Below are 16,530 nucleotides of genomic sequence, written 5' to 3'. Positions count from 1 at the left end.
TCTTTTTTACAATTGCACCATAATGGCAGCCTTTCCTGCTCACTTTGAAAAACAACCACCTAGAGAAATAATTAATGTGTGTAAATAAATGTATTGGGTATACTACCCATACTATACCAGCGATTGTTGAACTATGCAAGTATATAAATCATATCTATGTTGACGTAGGATAACAACATGCAGTAAACAGATTTTATTATTGAAATGTACATGTGCAGGCACACTTCTCCCCCAGGGTAAACGTATAGACACGCATATACCCCCATGCCCCCCTCCTGCACTGAACCACATACTCATGAATATGAAAGAGCTATGTCTCTCTCTGTGTCTCCAGGGACAGTTATCACCTTGGGAGGAGTTCACAAGTTCCGCTTCAACCACCCAGCCGAGGCGGCTGTCCTCCGGGAACGCAGGCGGGTGGGTGTTTGAGATGAAGATGATGATGATGCTGATGTTTATGATGCCAGTAGCAGATGAATGAGATCCTGTAATTTACATACTGTGGAGCTAGTGACCCACAATATTGTTTTACTTCACTTTTGCAATATATTTGAGCACAGCTGTGATGTTTATTTTCTATATTCCTTGGAAATTACACACTTCGTCTCCTCTTGTTCTCAGGCAAGTGAAGGTGGCATGACCTGCACCTACATCGACCTTTGCCCCATGACCCTGGATCACAGGTAAACACTGCCACCAAAAACATATTCACAGAACAAAGGTCAATGAGGCATAAAACTACGAGCACAATATTTGAAATGGTTGTATACTTTGCTTTGTTTACTCTTGTATATATTGAATACTTGAAAACTTTAGTATAAGGACCTTGTTATCGTTGGATACATTTATCCGGTCTATAGTCACTCTGAGTATACAGTGTGCCGTGCACGGCCAACATGCTGCATACATATTTGATAATTAGGGATATGTAATGTGTCACATTTATGCTGCAGAAATAGGTCAATGCTTTATGCGTCTTTCAGTTCAGTTGTTGGGATGCATCATGCGTTTCCAGTTGCCCCCACCTTCCTGAACAATCCCCTTCAGCTGTTTATGGAACAGGCTCAGCCGTTGCTTGGTTACTACTGAGACGCTGAACTGAAAACCAACGACAGTTTAATTTACTTCAAACCCGCCACCACCTAACTGCTAAATTCTAGACGTTAAATTGCACTGTCTGGTGTTTGGATTGCTTTTTTACTTTCACAGTCTCCCTCTTTACCTTCCCTCTATGTGCCTATTTTGTAGTGTCGAAGATGTGAAGCTCCCAGACCAGCTGGGTGCCGGTGTCTCCCCCACTGAGGAGCCCACTGCGAGGCAGCGTGTGGAGGAGCAGCAGCGCTATGTGGAGAGTTTGCGACATGAGATTCAGGCTGAACAGAGGAGGGCTGAGAGGGAGCTGGAGAGGGAGCAGGCCCACCTCCGACAGCAGCACTGTGAGAGTAAGTCCTCTGTCCAGCCGTCATCACTATCAACTTTCAAAATCAAAGCCAAAATACAAGATATATTGGATAAGCACCGCAGAATGATTTGAAATCACTTCATTAGTAAGATATTCTCACATGATGATTTCCTTCTGTAAATCTTCCCCCAACAGTCAAGCAGTGGATTCTTCAGGAGAAACAGCGTCTGACAACCACAGAGCTGAGAATCACCCGAGAGTCCGGAGTCCAGACGGACCTCGTCCCCTCGAGCCTCACCCCGGAGCCAGTGGCGAGTCCTGCGCGTGGGAGCCAGGAAGGTCGGACGGTAGATCGACCATCCGTGGTCATACGGGCCAGGAAGAGGGCGGTGCAGGAGGAGCTACTGAAGCATCACGCCCTCCGCCGCTCCGAGAGCCGCATCCGTCGGAAGACGTTGCACTACCAGCTGGAGAGGGTCGCCCGCAAGCGGCGTCTGTTGGAGGCAAAGCGGGAGTTGCAGCGGCTGGAGGGGGCCCTGCCTGCGGGACTCGACAGCCCACAGTCTCCCAATCTGGGCTCCCCCACAGCGCCCAGAGGAAGATCGCTCGCTTCTCGTAGACACTCGTTCTCGGCGGATATTCTGTCTCGGCTTTACCCACATAACACCCCCATCTTTAGGTAAACACGCAGTCGTTAAACCTGTCGACTTTTTTCATGGGTTAGTCCATACCAAAATGCTTCAGGTCATGTTGGTCACACGGCTCGTACATAAATATCCTTTCTGGTCTTTTCTGTTCCCTCCCTACAACAGGCACTTCCTCAAGAGAAACAGATCCACAGAACTGACGTCGAATTCCTCCACAGCCTCGGATGCCATTGACGGCAGGAAGTGGGTTTCCGATGAGTGTCTTCCTCGAGAAAGAACCCAGAGTTGTTCCGGTTCGCTCTCCTCGGGACAAAGTGAAGCCGGCCGCAGAAGAGCAAACTCCTCCGAAAACCTCCGACCAACCGGCAGAGAGGAGCTCCAAGCTCAGCCCATCCGGGAACGACCAGAGAGAAAACCTCTGCTGCCGAACCGAGAACTGTCTTTTAAGAACAGATTGGATCAGAACTCAACAGGGACTCTCAAGTCGCCACATGGTACTACTTTGCAGAAAGCCTGCAAAGAAAACACACAAGGAACCACAGCTTGCAAAACCAGTTCTCAGATTGTCTCCCGGGGGAATGAGATAAATCTTCCCCACGCAGGTAACAAAGGACTGGAAACCATTCAGAAGACCGTCTCTTGTTCTCTTGGGCCCACGTTAAAAACGTCTCTCTCCAAAGTATTTAGGAAACCCCCAACTATTGTGAGTGGAAGACGAAACCCCAAACCTCTGAGGAAGATAGCAAGCCAGTTTCCCTGGAGGCAAAGAAGAGATGGGATCCTTAAAGACACCAAGCTGAGCCGGAGACAATGTGTTGTTAGGGCGGCTGTCTCGTGTGAGGAGCTCGACCAAAGGACTGTGTTTGAGGACGTTAAACCCAAGCGCTGGCGCAGTACTGAGGCTCTGATGAGCAAGACCAGCACGTGGGTCCAGAGACAACAGGGATTGATGGGATGGGAGGAGGAGCCGGAGGAGAGGGATGAAGTAACGTCAGACTGCGAGAGCCTCTTCTCTCTCGACTCGCTGTCCTCTGCTTACGTGACGGCCCTCGCGCAGCAGCTGAGACGCGAGGAAGCGGCTTCGAGTGAAGTAGAGAGCGAGGACAGCCAGATGTCTGAAGACTCCTTGGTTGGGGAGGGCAGTGGGAGACACTCGACAGTGCTGACGGAATGCTCCCTTTCCTCGGCGCGGCACCAGAGAACCCCAGAGATCGGTCCGGACTGGAACAGCTGTCAGAAAGCTCCGGTGATCCGAGGCGAGGCGTACTGGAGCCGGCAAAGTCCCCCGAAATCAAGACAAAGCGGTGCCACAACAAGGCCTCCTTCCCACGACTCGTTAGTAGCAGGTGTTCCCAACCCGACTGAGGGCTTTGGGGACATGCAGACCACTTCCACCATCAGCCCACGCTCCTTGAGCAGCTGCAGTGTGAAGGAGCCGGACAACGTGCTGGCCCTCACCGATGCCTGGTCCTCCTCCGCAGCAGACAGTCCCAGGATTCACAGGGATTCTCTCCCTTTACAAGTGTTCACGGGTGTAGAGAGCAGCAGCAGCAGTCCCAGTCCAAACAGTATGACCCTCTCGGACTGTCCGAGTGGACCCAGCTCCGCATCCACCAGCACTAAGGGTGTAAATGTAACCGTGCAGGATCACGGTTGGGAAATTGTATGGGGCACATCTGAAACGTTAGGCTCCCAGGTTCTAACCTCACCAGAGGAAGCCCTGGAGCAGGAAGGACGTTGTGTGGAGCAAATGGAGAATACGGGGAACGCAGCTATGGATACTCCGGACCGCAGCATCAAAAGTCCAGACCTCGTGCTGACGTCAGAACCTCGAAGCGCTCGTGTGCCGCCCACCGAGATCCTCTACAATAAACAACAAGTCACCCAAGTAAACCTGCTTCAGGTGCTGCTGGATGTGCCCGACATGGTGGCAGCAGACGAAATGTGCCGGTCAGGTTGTAAAACCGTCCCGCCGCTCTCTGATACCAGCCATGTTCAATTATTAAAAAGTGACCCTGTACGGGTCCTCAAACCGTTGTCTGAAGATGAAGTACTAAGCAGAACAGATGGTGCAACAGAAAAGTTGAAAAATATGAACCGATCTGACCTTCGGAACACCAAACATTTATCGTCTACGCGGGACAAAATGTTGGATGAGGCTGAAACCAAAGAAGCTCTGACTGAGCACCATATTGCACTACAGCAGGAGCTTGTTAAATCCTCTTGTAAAAATTCCAGGAAGAGGAACAAAGGCCGGCGGGATGCTTTCATAGGTAGCCTGAAAATTCCGAAGAGGAGCAACGGCAGTGAGGTGCTAACTTCCTTCACTGCACCAGTTGACGATCGGGAAGAAGATTTTCCTGATGACCATAACAACAGTGACTCAACCGGGGAACAATCTGACGTGGAAGCTGACGGCTCCGGATTTCATTCCGTTTCCCCTGATGGCAGCTTTAGGGAAGGCGCGGAGGCGCCGCCGGTTTCTGATCCCATGGGAAAGAACCCTGGAGAGATCTTTAATGACTCTGAGTGCGGTGACAGCGGTTCTCGGAGCGGATCCTCTGCAGGAGAGCGCAAAGTAGACGAGAAGGGAGACAAAGCAATTGAGGACGTAGCTGCAGAAACAAAAGAGGGGGAATCACCACTTGATAAACCCAGAAGACGTCAAGAAAGTATAAAACACGTATGCAAGTCGGAGGCTATTTGTAGCGCCATTGACCTGAGAATCGCAGAAGTGGTCGAAGAGCACATGAGATTGTCATTGATTGGCATCGAGGATGATAGGAAGAGCAGGACTCAAAGCATGCGTGCCCTGTCGTCCCCCGCGAGTCATTTTGGCCCAAAACGTGATGAAACTGGATGGAAAGAAGTCCAGCTGAGAGAGAAAGTGAGTGATCAGGTGATGAAAGGAACAATCCCCGAAGGATGCCTTGCACCTGATCGGATCAAGAGGGAAAACGCAGTGGGCAACAGTAAACACCTGGCGTCAGATCTGCCAACCGAATCAAGCACTAGCCATGAGAGCCACATGCTTAAATGTGCTGAAGCAACACAGAACGTCGACCATGTGCACGACGTCTGTGATGCGCTATCAAACAAGCCGGTAACCTCTCATTGTGTCCCAAATAACAACGTCCAATTAAACATGAACCCCAACAGCCGGAAGGAGTCCGAGCACTCTACCGGCAACCCCACTTTGCAGTCCCCTAGCTCGTCCTCCACTAGCCGTTCCTACATTGAGTCCAAAGGAAACGCCGTGGGGAAAGATGCTTTGTGCAGAGAAACAAATGATTCAGGTAGACAAAAAGGAACATCCCGTCTTCATCCCACCATCGGCGATACACGCTGGAATGAAGTGGACACACGGAGCTCTTTGGTGGATGGCCCTGCTTTCACTCCTGAGCTTCACCAAGTACGCCGGGGAACACCTCCCACTCTGGGTGGTGCAGAAGAAAACTGTGGGTGTAACCAGGAAAGAGATGTCAGTACGGAGGGCACATCGACCCGTCCGTTCGAACCGCACAGACGTCACTGCAGCCAGAACACACCTGCCTCCACGAAATGCCTCTGGGTTTCTACTGTCCGTGATGGAAATGGGGAAACCGACCACTCACGAGGAGGTGGACCCAGTGTCACAGCACAGGAGGAGGCCAGTTCCATACCGACTCATTCAAGGGGCTTTACTCAGACCTGTGTGGTGAATATGAATTACCACAACGATTGCCAACATGGATCAAATTCAGTGTGCACATTTGTTAAGGACGCTCAAATTGACAGCCAACCAGATTACTTCATGCTAAACGACGAAGAGACTCCAAGGCTCTTTGCAGAGTCAAAACACGAAGCGAGTATTTCTGGTTCTGTGGAGCTGCAACGCCAAAAGCCGCAGGGGAATGCCGTCAAACGTGCCGGTTGCTACGGATCTGTGATGTCCAAAGCGGTTCCTCCGCTTAAGGCACCTGCACCAGCTGACCAGCAGAACGGATCTCCTCTCGTGTCTAAAATGGCCAAGTCAAAGAGGTTGAGAAAGAGTAAGATCCAGACTCATCCCATGTCTTCCACTGAGTCCTCTCCTAAGTCCTCAGATGAGGACAAGGAGGACGACAAAACCCCCAGAGTGCATCACAGCCGTCCCTCATCGAAATGGGTAAAGCTCGGCGCTCGGAGCCAGGATGCGGATATGTGTGCTACGGAGTCAGCGAGGAAATCTAAAATGAAGACTTGCTCTGCCGGAACTCCGGGTAAAAGTGAGGTCAAAGCTTGCAGAGACAACAACCAAACAATAGACGCTCCTCAAAGGACCCATTCGGAAGAAATCATCCTGTGTGCAAAGAAAGGTGGACCGCACCAGGACCCCCCGATGCATTTCGCCTCCAGCGACATCAACCCGTTCGTCCACCAGTGGCAGGGCGAGGACTCAAACCAACACTGCCACAAGAACCCCGCCTACGGAAGCGCCGCCGACCTGTCCTCTAAAACGCCGCTCTTGAACAGCGCCGAGAAACGCATGGCGAGATGCTGCAGTGTCGACAACGGTTTGAATGGGCAGAACTCGCCCTTCTACTCGCACTTGAGCGCTTACGCCACCCACAAGGGGCTCTCCAGCACGCTCAGCAGCATGGAGGACTATAAGGAGCAAGGCAGTGAAACCCGTCAGCGAGCCGCCGCTGGTGGCCTGACGGCGGCGGGTAGCTCTTCGAGTAACGGCGCTCCCGACACTTTCGGTGACAACTCCTGGCGGATGCATGAAATTAGGCCCGCGTGCTCGTCCGAGCGAGACTCCAAGGGAAGCGAGGGAGCCGCCCGGAGGAGGAGCAGCACGTGCGAGCACGGCACTCAGACTGAGCGCGGTCTTCGGGCGGTAAATGGCGACGGCCCGACGAAGAGAGAGCGGCACAAAAGGAGCAACACGGATGTACCAGGGGCACAGAAAACCAAAGTGGGAATGAAGGAATGTCCGACGTGGGCCAGCATGGAAAACATGTCGGCTCGCCTCTCAAAGCTGATCGACAGCACCTCGGACCTGCTAGGAGACGTGCAGGGAATGAGGACGGGCGAGGGCCTCAAGTCCAGTCCGAGTTCAAGGCGGACGACGAGCGTCAGCATGTCCAATAGCAGCATCCCTCACGGCGACCGCGCGCGGAGGGATCGCTCCACCCAAACGGCCGTTGATGTGGGGGTCCAGACGGAGAGGGAAGCCGCTGCCGATGGAATGCCCAGCGAAGGGTCCATATCCCACGAGGTCAATGTGATCGTCAAGGTGATCGGCTCTGAGGTCGTCCTCGAGTCCCCAGACTCTGCCGCGGCAAAAAGGCCCGCCTCCCCGTCAGAGAATAAGACGCCTCCTCTCAAGACGGCGGGCGAATGTCGCCGACGCTTAGTGCCGGCTCCTTCACGGGGCTCAAAGCAGAGCCCGCACGAAGTTGCTCGCAGGACATCTGTAAAAAACAGCCATCAAGAGAATCCCTGTCCCTCTTTGAGAAATGACCCGCCGCTTTCTTTAGAGAAACAAGTGGCGTTCACCGACCGCGCGTCGTCTCCCATCCGTACTGTGGGAACAGGTCTACGCACGAGGAGGAAAGGAAACCAATCCGTCCTAATTAAACCCCAGAACTCTGAGAGCGATGGCGGCGGCGGCGCGTTGTCCAGCCAACCATCGGCTCGCTCATCCGTTTCAGAGGGTGAGCGGATACCGCGGCGCGATTTGGACGTCTCCTCAGAATCTGCCTCCCTTGGGATGGCGAAGGAAACGAGTCGCCCTCTAAGCGTTCGATATGCCGACGCTGACCTGAGGAGTGTTTCCCACAGCGACTCAAAATGGCCGAGTTCTTCTCAGCAGTGGAGGACCTCTACTTCAACAAACAGTTTAACCATGCAGAGCCACATCTCTCCTGCATCGAGAGCCGATGAAGTGCACAAACAACGGGCTGAAGCTACACATCAGAACCAAACATCAAGCTCCACAAGGCCCGCGGTCGATTCTGTCGATTGCGCCGATCCTCGCAGTTCGTCCCCGGTCAGTCGCCGGACCGCCCGACTCCAAGAGGACGACGCGGCGTCGCTGGCGCCCAGCGAGTGCGACACGGACGTCCTGGTGAACGTCGAGCCCGTCACTGGCGTGTGCCAGCCTCCGCGGCGCCCGGCAGCCCCGGAGGACCTGCCCATGCACAACAAGTTCACCAACTGGTCGGGCATCAGCCTTCAGCGATCGAAGGCCTCCGACAAGCCGGGCCCGCTTGGCTCCACGGAGAGCTGCGGCTCCACCGAGGGAACCGGCGAGCATGGCGTCGGAAGGGCCCGAGAGATCGAGAGGCTGCGACAGGAGCGAGAGCAGGTGATGGCCACCGTCAGCCTCAACATGAACCCGGCGCCTCTGACCGTGGAGCGGACGGAGGCCAAGCTGCACTACGGCCTCGGGCAGACGGACACGCTGCTGAAGATGCTGTCCCCGCGGAGCAGAGAAGAGGCGGAGCCGCAGACCTGCGTGCCTACCAAACGGCAGCTGTATGACAGGTGAGGACGCAAAGGACCCAAACGCTCTTTGTTCTGATCGTGATCGTGATGTGTCGTTTTACAGCTCTCCTTTTGTGTTTCTGTATTCATTGTTCCTCTCAGACACCGCAGGAGTATCGAGGGTTCTAGGCAGGAGAGGGAGGAGCGTCTCCAGACCCAGCGGAGGGCTCGGAGTCTCAGTCCCAGCCAACATCCTCGCTCGTCTCCACAAGAGGCAGCTGCCACCGCCACGGCGCGCGCCGCCACGGCCGGTCGCCATAAAGAGTCACTGCAACAGCTCCGCCAAGAGGCGAGCAGGTGAGACTTCCCCGGCCGTATCGGCTCTACGTTTTCAACATGAGTCTATTGATTTCAGGCTTTCACGTTGGAAAACGGGACTGAGTTTACGCCGAATTATCTAAACGACAGAATACCACCACCCCCACGAGGAGAGAGCCACTGTCCGTCAGACATTAAGCAGCTGCTGCGCGACTACGGCCGCGCCCGAGAGGAGGCCAGGACAGAGATCGCCAAGGCGCGAGAACGACTGCGAGAGAGGACTGAGCAGGAGAAGAAGAGGCTTCAGCAACAGGCCCTGTTTCAGGAAGTCAGGGTCAGTTTTTTATCACACGCTACACAATAAGAGTTCATACACAATAAACTGTTTTATTTATAATTGTTTATTTCTCTGAGCCAAAGATAACTGTGAAATTGTTAGGTTTGTTAATTCTGGCAAATTCTGACATTTTGCCGGATGGATTTGATAAATTTATCTATCACAGAGAAAATACTTTCCTCTGATTAAACACCTCATTTGCTACTACAGTGACTAAGGTACATTTGAATGAGAAGTGAATTGTGAGGGACACGCCACACTATAATGTCCCTGGTATCTCCCTCTCCCCCCCCTTGTGTGGTCAGGATGACCTTAGACATCGGACAAGAATCAGCAACAGCACCTTATGCACAGGATCCAGCCTGAGTCTTTCCTCTGGACCAACATCAGGGTACAACAGCGGAAACGCTCTACAGAACGGGAACAGGTCCCTTCTGACTGGACAGGTCAATAGATTTAAATAACTGAAATGAAAATCCAGTATTGCATATTCATGCTTTGGATTGTTTTTGCTGCAAAGTGATGTCATTATTCTTTTGGAGCAGTTCAGTGGGTAAATTGGGTCGTTGTTCCTGTTTAGTTCTCAGGGTTTCAGGACGAAGGGCTAAAGGTCAGGACACGTCTTCCCATGTGTGGGCCTCAAAGTGTGAAGTCTCAGAGAGCCTGGCTGTCTGCCCATGGTAAGGACCGCACTCCTTCAAATAAAGACGACCACTGACATCTTCTTTTTACTTTCCGGTAACATCAAACAGTGTTTGAGGGCTTTTATATATTGGCATCAGTCTACAACCTCATATTTAGACATTCAAGTACAACAAAACTGGTTTCCTTCTTTCATTTTTCCCCCTATGTCTGTCACTAGTGTGGTACTTAACCACTACACCCTCTGTGTTGAAATTCCATGTGTTTTGCTAGATGTCCGCCTTGAGCCTCCTGTCAGCGGGTTTGAGCCCCTTATGACTTCATCTCCCTCGACTCGCTCACGTCAACGCACCGCCTCCTTTGGATCCTCCTCTTCCATATCCACGACCTATCAGGACATCACATCCGGTCTCCTCGGCCGTGCTTTGGATGAGGTAATGCACATCTGGATCCTTTTTATTTTCTACTCCTTTTTAAAAGTTTGAATCAGGTTAAATCATCTTTCTCTTTCACAGGTGCGACTGGCTTCCTCTGGGGATTTAAGAAACCTGCTGATGGGCAAGGCCACAGCAGCCTGGAGGTGAGCTCAGTCATTCTCTTTAATAAACTCATCCGAAATCATCGACCTTCAAGCCAAGCTCTAGAGATGAAAGCTGTGAAGTGAAAAGCTACCTAGAATTCCTAAAATCATAAATACCAATCATTTGCTGATATATTAAGTCTGTGTTTATTTAGGTACCAGGGAGAAGAACAAGGGGTCGAGGCTTACTACAAGCCCTCCTCCAGCCCGTCGGTCCATAGTTTCCTCGGAGCCGGGGAGCTGGACAGACCTCTGGACAGTCTGTGGACCACAATCTGCCAGCTGTCCAAGAGCCACGTGTATAATCAGTCGGTCCGTTCTGTGTGGACGCGACCACTAGATGACAGCACCCAGCTGGGTGAGCAACCATGTCTGCTTGGCCTCCTCGCAGATCCTTTACATTACAATAAAGCAAGCTTAGTCGAGAGGAATTCTTAAGTGGTTTTATTGTATGCCTTTTTATTTTTCTAATTCACAGCAATTCAGTGTAAATTTTGCTGATTTTATCTGACAAATATAGTTGCTAATTACTTTATATATTTGAGTTTACATTAAAACACTAAAACATACAACTAACTTGTATAACAATAATGTGTATTCATGGATTAACTATTGCTATAGTTGATCAATTGCAACCAATTCTGAATGTAATAATTTATTATCTGATATACTGTATTTTACAGTTTTCTGTACAGTGTTTATACATAATGTAAATTTTGCTCTTTCTACTCGCATACTACATGTTGGATGCAGTATCTTTACTTGCAATCTGAGTACTCACCACCTCTGGTTAGTACTCGGTTGCTCGGGTGCGAGATGATGAATAATAATGTTAACTTTAGTAGACCTGAAACATCAGAATGCAACACTCATCAAGGGAAGCAGCAGTCTATAAGACAAATGGATAGATAAATAGTAGTTATTTGCATTGTGAGCTGTGTGCGATGGAAGAGTTTACCTTGCAAATATTATTTGTATTGTTGCAAGTATATAAATAGAGAAAAGTTTTGTAATTTTTGTCTATGCTGCAAAACTAGTACTTTTGCAGGGTGTTCATGGATCCTGATGAGTCTGCATCCATTAGCTATGTATAGTACAGTACACAGTCACATTCATCACTGACTAGCTTAGTTAGTGCATCAGCTCCGCTCTCACACCTGCAGTACGTGACATTTAACACCTTTGCAACATCATCGGGTCTCATGTTTTTGTATCAGGGTTGAAATGTGCCTTTTTGTGATGGTAGAGAATTAAACAGCAACCTTGTTTAGCGAAACAGGTACATAGCAAATATTTTCTTTCATTTCCAGTATTTCATCCGCAATGTTTCTTATCTGACACATTGTCTTTGCATTCCTCTCCTCTAGTTTATGCACTAACTGATCCGTCCGCCTGCCACCTCAGCCAGCCGCGCGATTTCTGCTGCATCAGCACCGAGTCCAAACAGGTAAGCACAGCTGCGAAACCAACCGGCCGGCCCTGATGATTACTGCTTGTCGCCCTTGTATAAGCTCCACTGAGCATTTGAAGCGGGGCTGTTCACAAACTCACACTTCGGTTTCCACGGGAAAATTCTATTTACCGTCAAATTAGTGTATCAGGAAACCACGATCGGACGGCGCTGTCTTTTTAGATCAAGTTCAATTCATGGTACGGCGAGGAATTTAGTTGGTCATCCATAACATGTAGAACATGCCCACAGAAACAACGATGGGGGGGGGGGGACGACAACACTGACCCGTGCAGTCTCCTCTCGGCAGATCAGAATGCCTCTTTTTTTAATTCTTTTTCTTTTGCCCTCTGCCTCAGGGGGGCTTGTGTGTGCTGGCAATGCAGTCTGTGTTCGAGGAGTCTCTTCCTCGTCCAAGTGTGGATGCCGTCCGCGGGGAGATGATGCCCAGTTGCTGGATCCTGCAGCCAATCGGACGTAGTGGACAGGAAGCCACCAGGGTCATTTACTTGCTACAGGTGAGCCTTTGTTGCTGTAAACATAATCCCAAATTACCGTATGACACGTGTGTGAAAACGGTCTTGGCGCGTTCAGAGAGGTCGGGAACATTACCAGTAACTTCTGTGCAACCTGCAAATTCGGCTGGAATCAAATCCAGCCGGTCGTTTTGATTGTAAAATCAAAAATTTGCAATCCACGATTTCTTGTATTTGATTTTTATTAAATACATTAATAAAAATCTGCTCCACTAGAAGTTGTAAAAGCATGATTTCTGCCAGGAACCATGTAAAGACATTATGAATCCCCATTGCTGGTCACATTCTTAGCAAATGAAAGAAAGGTCGCAGGTTGCAGGTCTACAGCGTATACATAAATACAAATATATATATATATATATATATATATGGCATCTTGATCACTAAAGGACTTGTTACTGCGTGGGCTCACAAAGAGAGATGCCACCACAGTGATGTTGGTTTCTTCAATTCCACCTTCAACTGGGTTTGTCCTTGCAGTTTGTTGTTGCCAGGCAGCGCTGCATGTGAAAGCGGTCATGGTTTTCTAACTTTGTTCTTCCCCAGGTGGACTTAGGAACTCCATCCTTCCCTCACCGACTGTTGAGCACTGTTGCCAGGAGACATGCCGCTGTCATCGCCGATCTTGATGATTTCCTCGCCAAATCCACAGGACTCCAGGCGACGCATTAGCAGTGAGCACGTAGACTACACCGTCTCCAGCCTGGAGTTACTTTTTGAATTTGCCCCTGAGATTCATTTACTTGACTTTGTTTTGTTCTAAGAGCACTGATATATTGTTTCTCGGTCCCAAAGTTGAAGCAGCTTTTTTTTCTATATATTTATATCTATGAAGTTATTTTTTATAAAATACTGAGGCTGTGTTTTTTCTATTTGCGTTGTACATGACTACAGTCATAATCCTGTTGTACCAAAGAAGATTTAGCAGTCCAAGGGAATAACTTGCCACTATGCATTGGGTGCACTGCTCAATATTTAATTAACCAAGGCTACAAAGCCACCCCACCTAATCACTCATGTGACAAAATAGGTTTAAAATGATCAGACTATTTGGCATTTAGGTCCCTTAATGCCTTAATATAGGAATATGGTCTATTGATTCCCACCATATTAAGTTTAAGTTTACATCCAAATACATCTAATTCAACAAGGTCAACATGCTACCTAGAAAACCTTTTTAAAATCAAATCGAGTTGATCAGAGGATAACCCAAGGTTACACTGATTCAAAGTGTGTTTGATACGCGAGTGTGTTTACTTCTATCCATCTATCAAAGATGGATATCGAGATGCGGCTAGCGTTGTTGTCACAGTGACAGATTATACAAGAGGCAGTAACACTTTGTTCCGTGTCTGGCTCAAGCAGTTTTTGTAAATATTTGCATGTAAATGCTTTGTTTCAGCCTCCTTGGATCGAGGATGAGGGGGGTTTGCCAGAGATGACTATAAATTAAAGCTGGGACACTGAAGTACACACAGGGGAAAGATTTTGAAGGTCACTTGAGATGATTTTATGTGAATATCCACTGAGTTGACACCTGAGTGGTCCTGGTGAGGTGGACCACATCCAAAATATGAAGGAAATATTAGCAAATGCAGTTAACCCGTCACAAAACAACATTCACAGCCCCGGGCAGGAAGTGAAACAACGGCAACAGCGCCCGTACGGCCCCTGTTGGATCGTTATCGCATGGAAGGAATCCCAAGAATGATTTCGCTTCTAATGTCATTTGAAAAGACTCTGCACCATTTTCTCCCGCTACAGGAACCAAAACCCTTTGAAAGCGGTTGAGTAGCAAAAGTGTATACTTATGTATACTATACTTTTGGGTATAAAAAGTCTGAGTAGCCAGATCATCTGTTCGGCAGAAGTGTCTCAGAGCAAGATGCTGAGGATCCAGAGATGTTGCTCTGTGGCCGACCCCCCCCCTCGTATGCATATTTGAAGCTGCAGCGAGACGCGGACATGAACACGGTACCCCGAATCTGTATAAGCTCCGTTTTAAGGCCTTTTGTTCTCACCTCTTTTTGAAGTATGTGGTATTTACTTTGTTCCACTCGCCTTTTATGCTTAGAACGCTGTTGATTTGTGTTTGTGTAGTCGTCATGGGGTTATTATTTTACGAGCAGTGCTGTTTTATTAATGTTACTTATTAAAAAGTGATTTGTTTGTGACGTTCAGTGTTGAAGCTATGCAGCGGTGATCAAAGGCAGGACTGAGCTCGGCCGCGTCCTGAGATGAAGCCATATTATTTACAGTAGTTGAAGGTCCACAACTGTTTTGGCAGCAATCAGATTGTGATTAAAGATCCAAAGAGGTAAAAGACACAAATACTGAAGACAGTGAGTGAAGGAACATAAAACAATTGTTTTATACAGAGTTCTTTTTTAAATGTCTATATATTTGTACGTGTTCATTTCATTTTGTAAAAAGCTTTGTTATTTATGTTTTGATGATGTGTTGTAAGTGTATCTTATTATAAACAACTTGCTTCCTGAATCTTATAAGATGTTATGTTGCCCGTGTGTTTGGCCGTTTTATACAAATACAAAACATTTTTAAAGTGATTTGTTGTTTTATGCATTTTTTAATCCCCTGTTTGTGTGGCCTGCTGCCAGCACGGTCTTTAAGCATCTGCAGTGCCTGGGAATCTTAAATCTTCCTTAAATCATTTGCAATTAGACTAAGTAGACTTCAGAGAGTATTGAGCTTCTGTTCTCCAGACAGATTGACATCAGCATTAAAGATTCACTGTATCGAAAACTGCCAAGTACCAAAAAGTGACAGTGAATACTCAGATTTCAATCTTCTTTTTCCATTTTTCCGTTTATTCTTCAAAACGTCTTCAAAACGTCATTGTCTTCTTTTGACCAACATTATTTGTTATTTTGGGATCTAAACTTAAAAAATATCCAACCACTCATTCTAACTATGTGCCCCTTTTTTTATAATGTAGCTTTTTTTGTCCCTATAATCCACCATAACATAGTTTCATGTAAAAATCTAATAATGGACCAAATTATTTTATTCATACGTGTGTGTATATTTTATGGGGGAACTGTTTACAACTCCGACACCAATACAAGGATCCAAACAATATGTATTTCAGAATGTGTTGGCCTGTGTTTCTTTTAAAGAAACACCGTATTCTGGAAAGTAAGTCAAATCAGTCACAAAAAATACACTATTTCCTCATAAGTTGCAGAAGAACAGCGGTGTGATGCAGCATAAAATAACGGGTTAAAAATAGCTTTACTAAATGTACTTAATTCATTTTATATTTCTCCTTTCAGATGTTCTGACGTGTGTGTGGACTCTGGTGACGCTGATAGAACGTGAGGGTCTCCCTCCGCGCGCGGGCCTCACTTTCTCTGCGAGTGGCGCGCCTGATAACGTTTACGCACGCGCACGCACACACACACACACACACACACACACGCAGGTATTGAGTTGCATTTGTTACCACCAGCAGGGTCCCGGTGGGTGTTCTGTGTGTGATTAGGGGGGCACACAACGCGCCACAAGTGTCTCTGGCACTCAAGAGTCAGCCGCTCTTGTCAGGAATGTCCGTCCCCTCGCGCGCGCGGATCATGTATGCGCCCGCTTTATTTTTAACCCGGCAGGGTGGGTCAGTCTGTGGCTGCCGGGAATGACCGTAGCCCCTCTCCCCTGGTCCGTACAGCCGTCCCCCACCCCCGTCCCCCCACCGCCCCCTCGCGCCCGCGCAGCACCGTGTCCGCCTCGCGCTGTGGAGATCGAACCTCGACCCCCTCCCGGCTGCTTCCATGGGATTCTAATTGGTTAGTTGGCAGGGAGAAGGCTCAAGGTAAACACTTTCGGACGGGACATCAACCAGAAGCAAGTAAGTGTAAAGTGAAAGCCGAGTTAGTTGTTTGTTAATTGAAATGATTAATCTTTGGCCAAATGGTTCCCGTCGGCGGTCACCGGACGGGGGCTCGTTCCGTTGGCCGCTGTTCTGCTGTTTGCGGTGCACTTAAAAAGTCTCCTCCGGTGCACCTGTTGGTCCGGGCCGCCCCGTTTCCCAAACGCGTTCACACTTAATTATGTTTTAAATGACGCGCTCTGCTATTAAAACGGCTCCTTTTTAACTCGAGTAGAACTTCGTTTCGGGGGTTATCAGATTGTCATCTTTTTGCGTGAAGTC

At 48.9% G+C, this 16,530-nt stretch overlaps 2 protein-coding genes across 3 annotated transcripts in view; both read left to right on the top strand.

Moving 5' to 3' along the window:
• Positions 1–14,932, top strand: part of stard9 (StAR-related lipid transfer (START) domain containing 9) — a 34,207-nt gene extending 19,275 nt beyond the window's left edge. For both annotated transcript variants that reach the window (XM_078089661.1, XM_040199661.2), the window contains exons 18-32: positions 335–417; positions 622–683; positions 1,249–1,442; positions 1,598–2,081; positions 2,215–8,562; positions 8,665–8,859; positions 8,971–9,154; positions 9,463–9,603; positions 9,738–9,837; positions 10,073–10,233; positions 10,315–10,379; positions 10,535–10,737; positions 11,747–11,826; positions 12,189–12,347; positions 12,912–14,932. In XM_078089661.1, the coding sequence (XP_077945787.1) occupies positions 335–417; positions 622–683; positions 1,249–1,442; positions 1,598–2,081; positions 2,215–8,562; positions 8,665–8,859; positions 8,971–9,154; positions 9,463–9,603; positions 9,738–9,837; positions 10,073–10,233; positions 10,315–10,379; positions 10,535–10,737; positions 11,747–11,826; positions 12,189–12,347; positions 12,912–13,037 (8,585 nt within the window). In that variant the 3' untranslated portion in view covers positions 13,038–14,932. The remainder of the gene's footprint in view (positions 1–334; positions 418–621; positions 684–1,248; positions 1,443–1,597; positions 2,082–2,214; positions 8,563–8,664; positions 8,860–8,970; positions 9,155–9,462; positions 9,604–9,737; positions 9,838–10,072; positions 10,234–10,314; positions 10,380–10,534; positions 10,738–11,746; positions 11,827–12,188; positions 12,348–12,911) is intronic.
• Positions 14,933–15,777: 845 nt separating this feature from the next.
• The window catches only part of sptb (spectrin, beta, erythrocytic), a 35,041-nt gene continuing 34,288 nt past the window's right edge, over positions 15,778–16,530 (top strand). Inside the window, exon 1 of the mRNA XM_040200513.2 lies at positions 15,778–16,227. The gene's annotated coding sequence lies outside the window, so the exon portion shown is untranslated. The remainder of the gene's footprint in view (positions 16,228–16,530) is intronic.

Source organism: Gasterosteus aculeatus, chromosome 15 (genome assembly GCF_964276395.1).
Source record: "Gasterosteus aculeatus chromosome 15, fGasAcu3.hap1.1, whole genome shotgun sequence".
Taxonomy (NCBI): domain Eukaryota; kingdom Metazoa; phylum Chordata; class Actinopteri; order Perciformes; family Gasterosteidae; genus Gasterosteus; species Gasterosteus aculeatus.
The sequence above is the reverse complement of the archived record's forward strand: the minus strand, read 5'-3'. Positions and strand labels throughout refer to the sequence as shown.